The sequence below is a fragment of the Neopelma chrysocephalum genome, unplaced genomic scaffold (assembly GCF_003984885.1).
Source record: "Neopelma chrysocephalum unplaced genomic scaffold, ASM398488v2 Primary Assembly neopelma1_71, whole genome shotgun sequence".
Classification (NCBI taxonomy): Eukaryota; Metazoa; Chordata; class Aves; order Passeriformes; family Pipridae; genus Neopelma; species Neopelma chrysocephalum.
Window position 1 is genome coordinate 5,526,393 of NW_020897731.1, and position 10,697 is coordinate 5,537,089.

At 57.5% G+C, this 10,697-nt stretch overlaps 1 protein-coding gene across 1 annotated transcript; it reads right to left on the minus strand.

Annotated features, from left to right (window-relative positions):
* Positions 1–9,126: 9,126 nt before the first annotated feature.
* On the minus strand, positions 9,127–10,539 carry NKX3-2 (NK3 homeobox 2). The gene is made up of 2 exons (XM_027686560.1): positions 10,146–10,539; positions 9,127–9,699 (listed from the first exon to the last, which is right to left on the minus strand). The coding sequence occupies exons 1-2, from the start codon at positions 10,537–10,539 to the stop codon at positions 9,224–9,226; spliced, it is 870 nt and encodes a 289-aa protein (XP_027542361.1). The 3' UTR covers positions 9,127–9,223.
* Between the last annotated feature and the right edge of the window lie 158 nt (positions 10,540–10,697).

Consider the following 10,697-nt stretch of genomic DNA (forward strand, 5'->3'; position numbering starts at 1 on the left):
AACAGGCGATGCCTGAGCTCTATAGAAACGCGGAGTTTCTGCCTCGCAGCACTTGCAGGGATGTTGTGCCGTGGACGTTGCGGGGGCACTTCCGTCGTGCCGGAATTAAAAGTCACACGATGCGGTTTCATTCGTTCATTCATTTATTAAATAAATAAATAAATAAATAAAGAATCCCCAAAGAAATCACCTACGGTGAATCCTCGCCACTTGCTTTTCGCAAAACGTGACCCAGCGCCGGGGCGCATCTGTCCACGGAGCGGGTGGGTGTCCCGACGGCCGGGCTGGGCCGGGTGACCGAGGCTGGGGCGGCAGCGCAGAGCTGCTGTTCTGCTTCCATTGGCTGCATCAGGTCTTGCAGAGATGCAGTCTCACACCGGATGCATCGGCTTTCCAGGGGAATTGCGGAGCTAAATACCCCAGGAAAAGTAATGGATGCGACGAAAAGACACTGCGCCCAGTTCGCAGCTGAAACTCCCCGTCACGCCTTTCTGTCTCCCACAGAGGACAGCTCAAGGCCATGGGTCCCCACGTCGAGGAGGATCAGACCGCAAACACACACGCAGGTTACCCTGGCCGCGATGGTAATAGGGGCGGCAGGAAGGGAATATCCCGCAGGGACGCCCCTGGCTCCCGGATCAAGCTGCTTTCCCATCCGGGGTTCCTGTGAGGCGCTACAAACGCCTCGAGGGCGAGCACGGCCCGGCTGCCCCAGGAGGGGCGGGAAGCGGCTACTCCGCATGGGACTCGCTCCTGTCCCCCAAGCCGGTCTCAGCACGGCCGCGAAGCTGCCGTCCGGGGGCTTGCGATGGCGAACAGCCCAGCTGGGGCGGCCTGGAGAAGGGCCGGGGGTCTCTGGGGGGGTGGGTGGCACCCCAGGTGCCCTGCTCAGAGGAGAGGGGTTCACTGCAAATGTCATCAGGGCCTCGCTGCCGAGCCCGGCGCGTTTCAGCCACATATGGTGGGTGGATTTAGGTGTCAAAAGCCGGCGAATTAGAAATGGTAATTGTCCGTCATTATGGGTGAAACGCGATCTATCACAACAACTGGAACATGTCTGGGCGCTAGCAAAAATAATTTGAATGATTAGCGATCATTATGGATGTCAAGCCGAGTCCATTAAGTTGTATGAAGAAATTATCCTTGACGTGCGAAATCAAACTACAAATACACAGGCCTGGCATTGAGGAGACCCTCCCTGCCGGGCCGCGGGAGGCCGGGAGCAGCCCGGCGGGGCGCTGGCAGGGTCCGGGAGAGGCGCCGGTGCCGGGCCACCGGACGCTCCCGTCCCTCTGCCCGCGGCGGCCGGGGACGAAGGCTCTGCTCCGAGCTGGCGTGGCCCTGCTCACCGTGAGGGGACAGGGAACAGGCGCTAGGTTGGTCAGAGAAGGTTTTGCAGGGAGTGGGAGACAAGAAGCAGAGGGTCGGGCGGCGATGGGCGGTTGTCTCGGGCAGCCAGCAGGCACCTCCCGAAGGAGAGAGGGCAGGAGGGAAAAGGTGGGAAGAGCTTCTGGAAGACGTCCTGTGTGAGGGAGATGTCTGCATCCCCCGTAGCTGATGCTGTCCTTGGCATGAGGGGATGTCCGGGGTCCCGCTGCCCCGCTCCCGGTGGTGGTGCAGTGGCCCCGGCCCCACCGCCCTCCCCAGCCCGGAGCTCCCGCCCCCCGCTCTCCCCCGTCGCGCCCGCCCGGCCGAGGGCTTTGCCACCCCTCTGAAAACGACATTCTTCCCGAGGCGAGATCAGTTTACAAGTAATTTCCAAGTTGCAAATCTTGCATACAATTTTTTTTTCTAAGATAAAAGGCTGGGGGGGGGGTTTAATTTTAAAGTTCACCCCGTACGCCGAGGGCTTGTGATAGACTTTTTTTTCTTTCCCCTTCGTTTCTGTTCCCTCCTTAGTGAAATAATTTGTTCGCAAAAATGAAGTGAATATTTCGGTATCTTTTGGAGGTATTTCGGGTAAAACGACATCATTGTGATCCCACGGGCCGTGGCCTGACACGGACGTCTAAGCACAACTTCCCGGTGTCCGTGAACCTACGACGCAGAAAAAAAACAGAAGCTTTTCCCCCAGAAAGATGAAATCTGTCAATTTCTTCCACACTTTTTTTTAAATAAGAAAAATTAGTAAAATTTCAGGCAATTTAAGGGAACCTTCACGGTAACTTCACAAAATCACAGTGTGCACCCCTTCAGAGTGGGATTTATAACCAGTGAATGAGCGCATGTGCTCTTCTCTTGTTGTGGTCGCTGGGAAGACGTAGTACGTCCGTAGAAGTTCCCCGTTTGCGACCATTTTTAATTCTTAACTGAATAAAGAGGAGGACGAATCTTCTATTATTATTATTATTATTAGCCAAGTAAAGACTATTTGTCTTATATGTTCATTATGAAGTGCTGTGCCACCATGCAGAACAGAGCGGCGACGCCGCCGCCTCCGTGCGTCCGCTCGGGACACGTGGGAAAACGTCCCTGCCACTTCTCAAAGGGTATCTTTTGGGCTGCGCACCCCACCACCCGCCCTGCCGCCGTCCGGTACCGCAGGTCAGTGCCAAAAGGCAAGTCCCGGACACGACCCGTCCTTCATTTTCGCCGTGCCGAGCAGGAGATCCTGGCGCAAGCCTCGCCACCGAGTCCAAGAGCTGCCGACAGCCGGCAGAACCACCTCCCCTCCCTCCCCTCCCAGCCTACCCAGCTTTATTCGTACAGATTGCAAATTTGGATTATTCTCGAACAAGCCAAAAATAATATTAGTCCTCTCCACGCGCATTTCATCCCTAATTATCACTCGAGTCCTTTGCGACACAAAGAGTTTCCCCGGCCGGTTCAAGTGCAGCGCAGATCCGTGGGCAGAGCGCCTTACCCCTACCCGGAAGACAAGCAATGAGGGTCTCGTCGTCGGACGTCTTGAACGGGGAGCAGATCATCGGAGCCGAGCGGAGTTCTCGGAGCGCCGGAGCCAAAAGGCAGGGTCAGGCTCTGAAGCCGAGGGCAGAGGAGACGGTGTTTTTCAGAGCCGTCACCGCCTGCAGGATTTGCTTTCCCCACAGAGCAATTTAGGAAACAACGCCAGAACGCGCACCCCTCCGAGCAGCGGCTTCTGCCCCTTGGGCGCTCCCCGAGCGCCGGCCCCGGCCAGGCAGCCGTCCGTCCCTCTGTCCGGCCGCCGACGCCCCTGCTTGCACGCTGATACCCTCCAGACTCCTGAAGCTGAAAATCAGACCCTTCTTTGCCTTCCCACCCATTTTATGGTTTTCTGGTCATTCTTGCTCGGTGTGGAAGCACTGTTTTGGTTGTCAATCGGCCGTGCATGAAAAGACTGCGTGTGGCCTTTCCAGCTTCTATGCGTCTTCCTTTTTTCCTTTTCTTTTCTTTTTTTTTTTTTTCCCCAAGAAAGAAAAAAAAAAGTGTTTTAGATACTTAGGAGCACTTTACATATAATTTTTTTTTTTTTTATTGCTGTGTCCCTACTCTGCTGGGGAGGACATCGGACATCAGTCCTGGTGGCAACTTGCACCTCTTTGGAGACAGCAGGTAATTCCTGCGAGTTGCCTTCTGCCCGTGGGCAGCAGCGGGGAAGTCCCTCTGCGCCCCTTCCTGTCTCTGCCAGCGCCGACCCACTGTCGCGGGAGAGAAGAGGCTTCCCTAGCTCAGACAAGTTTCTGTTTCAGCGGAGGATGTGTTGCTGGCTGCCAGCAGTGTCCTTCGGGAGCCCAAGCGCTGGCCTCTTTGCTACCGAGTCAGATTTTAGGCAAGAAGCCATGGGGGCCCCTGAGAGCCCCAAAACGGCTTAACCTGCGGCTCTGCAGGCACCACTCTCTGCCATAAATTTTTTCAAGGATCACCCTGACAATCAGCAGCATCATTTGGGATCAGCCCAGAGGCTAACATTTCTCCCAGCTCCGGTATGGGGCTGGAGAGACAGCGGGAAAAGAGTTGGGGATGGTTCTTTAGCCACCCCGAGGGCCTAGACAGAGGCGTCAAAACCCTCATTGTCTGCCAGGGCTTTCCTCTGGGGGCCGTCGGACAGGAAGGTGCCTACGGCCGCGGGGGGGGGGGGGGGGCAGCTCTCGGCCCTGGCCTGCCCCGAGTACCGCGACACCCTCCTCACGTGTCGGCCAGGGAGTGAAGTTGCCCACTCGCTCCGCGCCCTACCTCCGGACTGCGGATTATCGAAATTCTCTCCCTCCCTTAAAAAACCCCACAAAATAAAAATAAATAAATAAATAAAAAATCCCATAACAAAACCCCAAACCAAACCAAAAAAATCACACCACAAATACTGAACATGTTCTAGGAAAAGGACAAGCCCCCCTTGTGGGTAGGAGTCTGCCCGCTCCCGCGGTCCTTCGGTAAGGCACGGGCCCGCCGTGCGGAGCCCCCCCGGTGCGGGTCAGTGCGGCTGCCCGGGCGCGGGGCAGTGCGGGGGTCCCGCAGGCGGCAGCCCCCGCGGTGCCAGAGGCCTCCGCACAGAGCCTCATTAGCCCACTGGCGTCTCTGTTCGCCCACGGAGGAGGGAGCACTGCCCGTCCCGGAGGGGTGCGGGTCCCGGCGGGGACCGCCGTGGCACTCGACTGGGAAACCATTCATTTGCTCCCCGGTACACCTTGCTTCCCGGTTTATCATGGTGTTCCCTGCAGCAGTGGACAACGCGAAAGAATCCACTTTCATGCGGCTTTCGGACAGGTTGGGAGCGGTAACATCCCCGATTATGTGGCCGGAGCAGAAAGACTTGCCCCTTATTTTTCCCATCACCTCGGGACAAGCCAGGCTGCTCGATGGAGCCACCATTGGCAACGTCCTGGATCTCCGCAGGCCGCGGGGGTCCGGCTTTCCGGCCGCCAGGATCAGCCCTGCTCCAGCAGGTCTCCCAGCACTCCTGACTGTCTGCGGACAGGAGCATCCCTGTCCTTGGGCTTCGGAGTCCTCCCAGCGGAGCGGCTTGCTCCGGCGGGTTGGTGCTGCAGACCCGGGAGAGCCACCGGGAGGGCGGTCGGGATTCCCCCTGCCCCCGACCCTCGGGGCGCGTCGCCGTCCCTCTGACAGGAGAAGCAGAGCGCAAAGAAAGCCTGCCAAAGCCTGCCGGGGAGAGGTCCTTAACCTCGGGTCACCTTTGGCCCCTGCTGCCGGGAGCCCCTGGGAGGCTGGGCAGGTGCTGCGCTGCCAGAGGGAGCTGCCTGTGCTCCGGCATCTTCTGTCGCTTCTCCTTCTCCCAGGGAAGTGTTGCTTTCTACCTGTGTGTGTGTGTGTGTGCACGGGGGAGAGAAAATCTACGTAGTTTCCTGTTTTATTACTCTGCGAGCGAGCGGGAGGTATCTAAATATAGGCAGCCTCCCGACTGCAGAGTTGGACTCTGCGCCTATGCGAGTGTTTAATACACAAACACAAGCGCCAGTGGAGACATATGCAAAGATATACACAATTTACATTATATTTCAACAATCGAATTTCTTGTAGCTGTGGTATTTTCCCTCTCTCCCTCTTGCCATTGCGAGTGTTTTCTTTAAGACTAGAACTTGTTCATGGTCGGATGGAAAATGATTCCCACGGCTCCTGTACAGATTCGAGGTTTGGGAGAGAGGCCGAAATTTGGACATATCGTTAGGGAGATTATTTCACCTTGCAGCAGTGGATGTGCTGTTGAGATGAATGTGTGTTTAGGGAGTGTGTGGAGAGAGTCTGTTAGAGCCTAGGTTTTGCAGATAACTTAAATGCCGAAAATCCAGAGTAATTCCTTTGGCCTTGGTACAGTTATGTGCACTTTACTGGGGATTTTGTCATTAAGAAAAGATAAAAGGATGCAGAGCGTTTGCTTTATATTTCAAAACTCAAAATTATAAAGAAAAACAGGAATAGAAATGCTCCCAAATTCCGGTAAAAATATTGATTAAATTTTCCCTATATAAAATACTGACGTTTCTCAAATATCGGATTTTGTCAATGTCAAACGAAGACACTTTCTATGCGTAAATATTCGATATTAAACACAATCCTAAAATTCAAGGTAACTTCAATCGGACCATCTTTCCCAGCAACTTCTGTCTTGAGTAAAATGCATCTTAGTTTTGCGTGATTCAAAGAAAAATAGTTTGACGCTTTATTCTGTGTGTTACCCAGCATTACAACCCGAGGAAGCTCTAATAACCAGTGCTTCCCTTTCATATCAGGAGGTTCCCTACAGCACTACACCCATCAGCAAGCACGAATCAAAATAATAAAACACGGTGATCTACCAAAAAAAAAAAAAAAGAAAGAAAGAAAGAAAAGGTTTAGAAATAGTTCTCTCTCTCGAACAGGGAGCCCGACAGGAACTATAACCAGCTTCGCCGAAAGCCACCCCCGCCAACCTCCGCTGATGTCCCATCAAATGGGAGTCAGCTCGGTGTCTTGCACGGGGCTGCCGGCAGAAAAAAGGTACCCAGGGGCCAGAAAAAAAAGCAAATTAAGGAGCAGCAGGGACTCCTCTTCACTCCCCAAGTGCACGGGGGCCCTGATTCTGCCACCCAAAAGTTTCGCTTTCCCAGGAAGGAAAGCAGTGGGACCGGCGGAAGGAAATAGTTACCCAGAAAAAAAAAAAAGAAGAAAGAAAAAAGGGACAAGAGCTTCAGGATCGGGCCAAATAAATGTCAATCTTCTCACTTCCGCCAAGGTCTTCGCTGTAGAGCACAGGACCGCTACATCTGGAGCGCTCCTTTCGCCAGCAGGACCGCCGACACGCCCGGTGTAGCAAAATCAAATCCAAAGCATTCCCCCCAGTGGCACGACATTCCCCCCAGTGTCGGCTTTGGGAGCAGTGGGCTCGCCCGAAGCCCGTGCTGGGGTGAGGAAGCCCATAGGGAGCCGAGTGCCGCCGGGATGCCAGCCCGGGCGTTTGCAGGGTGCCCGAGCCTGAGGAGAGCGAAATGACGCCAGGGAAGGGCCGGGGTGAGGGGCTGACGGGGAAACAGCTCGGCTGCCTCTTGGGGCGGATTGCAAGGACGGCGGCTGGGGATCGATGGGGCAGCAGAGGCTTCCTGCGAACCACTCCGTGCTCGGGAGCCCGAGGGAAGCCCATGCGACCCAGCGGTGAAGGAAAGAAGTCGGCGGTGGTGAAGAATCGGCGGCGCCCAGGCAACGCGGCGGCCTCTGAGCGAGGTCTGGGCAGGGCTCCATCGGCGTAGGGAAACCACCGCAGCCGGTCCCTCCGAGCGCCACTGCCCAGCCCCGGTCCCCTGAAGGGAGCTGCCCACCCCACCGCAGGCTGCCCTCCCCTTCGGGCAGCGCTGGCCCTGCCGGGGACGCCCGAGACCCGGCAGCCGGCGGCGGGGATGAGCCGCCAGCACCGCGCCGAGGGCCCGGGCTCGCAGCAGAGGCTTGGAGGGGATTCAATCCAAGGTGGGAAGCTGCCCCAAGCGGCTATCGCGGTTGTGTCGGGATACAGACGGCCTCGGCGGTTTCGTCGAGGACAACGAAGCCCCCTCCTGCAGCCCCATCCTAAACCTCCGGCGCCCACCCGCGGCCCGCGGCCCCGGCCTCCCTACCAGGCTCCAGCAGAGAGCAAACGATCTGCCGACCCACGCACTTTCCCCAGGAACCGCCAAGGTTTTAAACCGGTACGGCCCGGGGAAGCGAGGCAGCAGCCTGCACGGTAAGGCCACCCTCGACCAGGAAAACCTGTTCGATGTCCCCCGTGGCTCCTCAGACCTCACTGCATCCTCACTGCAACTGGCAGCCGTAAATTCAGCCAGCGATCCCGGCTCCCCGGCAGAAGAGCGATTGCTTCATCCAGGACGGGTGTCACCAAAGAAGTGCTTAAGGCACCCAGCCCGAAACTCTGCGACCCCTCCGCCTCCCAGAGGGAACTGCCACCGGCTCTGCACGGTGAAGCTGGGCATGGCCCAGGGGTGCAGTGGGAGAGAACTCTGCCAGGCCCCACGATCCCCACTGCTGGAGCTGCCAGTCCCAACCAGAGCCACTGCCTGCCTCCGTGCGAATGGGAAAAGGAGGGATGTGATCTGAGATACAGCCTGAAGTTTGCTGGGGGGAAAAAAATCTCTGGGGAAATCCGTGTCTGTTCTCAGAAATGACACAAGCAGCAGAGCTAAGTGTTAAACTAAAGTTTATAAATTAAAAAAAAAACAAGTACAGCGGGTAGCTTACAAACATTCACAATTCATTTGAAGTAAATAATCTAGTTGAGTGCACAGTGCCATTGAAAGAGAAACAGAGAGGAGAAAAAAAAGAAGGGGAAAAAAAGCAACGAGCTACTTTGAAAAAATAGACTGTAATTATATTGCTGGGCAGATCAGAAATTCCCAACCCTGGAGGAAAGGTTTGCAGAAGAACTGTAAAAGGCACTGATGGTATTAAAGTTTCCCATTACATCAATTTCTTAAAAAGCCTGACTAGAAATATTCACATTGAATATAAAAATAATAACAATAGTAACAACTTTAATACATCTGGAAAGTGCGAAAAATCTGTAACTCCTCCCTCCCCAAACATGGAAAGATCTCAGGAAAAAAAGGAAAAGAAGAAGTCAGGAGTTTCAATATAAGTCTCACCCTTCTGTGACATATTTATCCTTTGCCAGGGATCATGGAGTACAGGAATAACATGGGCAACAAGAGCAGGGGGGATCTGAAAGAAGCTTCCTTACATTCAGCACCATACAAGGCACACTCAGTTTGCAACGAGTTGGAAGACCAAGGACTCAGACGACAAAAATAATCTTCCTTACAATCCACTAATGGAGTCCTTGATCTCCTCTTTTGAGCTGCATTTGGTTTTGCAGGTTGTACTTTTTTTTCCTCTTCTTTTTTTCTCTCTTTCTCTCTCTTCACACAAGATCGAGTCTCTACCAATCCGAAGCGAAATATAACAAACAAAAAGTCTACACCAAATACACTGACAACATGGATACCATGAACAAGTCGTGCCGAATCATGAGAGTCCTCAGCTGGCGGGGTGGGGATGGGGTGAGGGTCGGGTTGGGGTTGGCCGAGAAGTCCTATGTTGAAAGAGGAGAGGATGAGGAACCATCCAAAAATATTAATAATAAAAATAACAATAAAATAATAATAAATACTGTCCGAGGCACTGAGAGCTGCAGCTGGGGATCTGGATTTGAGAAGCTGAATGGATGGATTGATGGATGGGGGGGTGGCAGAGGGGAGATGGGTTTCCTGGCTGCCAGTGTGCATGGGAGGGGGGTCAGGGGCAGCGGGATATGTATGTGTGCCCCTCACTGTGTCCCGGCGGCTGCAGCACAGGTGGACAGAGCCCACCCGGGCAGGCAGTAGTAGGGGTAGTAGTAGGACGGCTGGAGGGAGAGCAGCGAGGGCGGCCGCAGCACCTCGCCGGGGTGGTACTGTCTCTGGTCGTCGCGCACCAGCACCTTGACGGCCACCTTCTTGGCGGCAGGGGCGGCAGCCAGGAGGTCGGCGGCCATCTGCCGCCGCTTGGTCTTGTAGCGCCGGTTCTGAAACCAGATCTTCACCTGCGTCTCGGTGAGCTTTAGTGAGGCGGCCAGGTCGGCCCTCTCGGGCCCCGACAAGTAGCGCTGGTGGTTGAAGCGCCGCTCCAGCTCGAAGACCTGCGCGTGGGAAAAGGCTGCGCGGGAGCGCTTCTTCCGCGGCTTCGGCGCTGCCGCCTCCTCCTCCCCCGGCATCAAATTCCCGCACTTGCCCGCTCCGTCCTCTTCGTCCGGGGGGCTGCGATCTGCGGGCAGGGCGAGAGCACGGCGATGAGGGCAAGCAGGCACCGGGACAGCCGCGTCCCCGCTCCTCTCGGGGCCCGCACCCGCAGCCAGGCGCGCTCCCTGCGGCCGGTCCGCAGCGACCAGGCGAGTGGGGAGCCCGCCGAGCCACTGCCCGCCCCGACGCCGGGACAGCCCCCGCGGGCTGCCGGGGCTCCTCGGTTTCCTTTAAGCGCCGGGAGCCCTGTCTGGCTGCGGGTTCAACCTGGTCAAGGACCCTCCCCGATCCGCCCTCCCTCGCCCCGCGGGACGCATTTCGGGGCACTTTCCCCTCCGGTACATCCCGAGCCCGTCGCACAACCCCCGCGAGGCCGGCGCAAAGCCACAACTACCTCCCTCTCCCGGCCCTCCGGGACCCTCCCGCCCTTCCCACCCGGGTGCGGAGGGGCCGCACCGGGGCCGCCCCTACCTGAGACGGCGGCCGACATCTCGCTGTCGCTGTGGCCGGCGGCGTCCCGCTCCGCCGTCTCCGGGGGCTGCGCCTCCTCCGCCGGCCGTCCCCCGACCGTGGCTTCCGCGGGGCGGGCGCTGCCACTGGCGCCCTCCTCCTCGGAGCGCCGCTCGCCCTCGGGGTCCTCGCTGAGCGCCGAGTCCGAATCCCAGCCCGCCGGCGTCCGCGGGGCCGGGGCGCGGGCGGCGGGCGCTGGGAGCGGCGGATCCTCGGCGGCGCCGCACAGCCGCCAGCCGCCGGCAGCCCCCGGGGGCGGTGGCCGCCCCGCCGCGTGGCGGGCGCGCTCCTCCTTCTTGTTGAGGATGGCCTGGATGGAGAAAGGCGTCAGGGCGTTGCCGCCGCGAACGGCCATGGCCCGGCGGCGGGGCGGCCCCGCGGGCGACCAGCGGAGCGCGCCGCGCCTTCAGCTGGGCGACCGCATCGCCGGCCGCCGCCGCCGCGCCGGTGCCGGGCCCTGTTCTGCCGCCGGGAGGGCGGGCGCCAGCGGGGGCAGCCTCTCTGCGCCACTGC

Bases quoted from the DNA above. Each gene is read 5' to 3' on its own strand.
- NKX3-2 (XM_027686560.1), bottom strand. From the start codon at position 10,539: ATGGCCGTTCGCGGCGGCAACGCCCTGACGCCTTTCTCCATCCAGGCC. The intron at 9,700-10,145 runs GTAGGGGCGGCC...CCCTGCCCGCAG, and splicing joins GATGTCGGCCGCCGTCTCAG to ATCGCAGCCCCCCGGACGAA.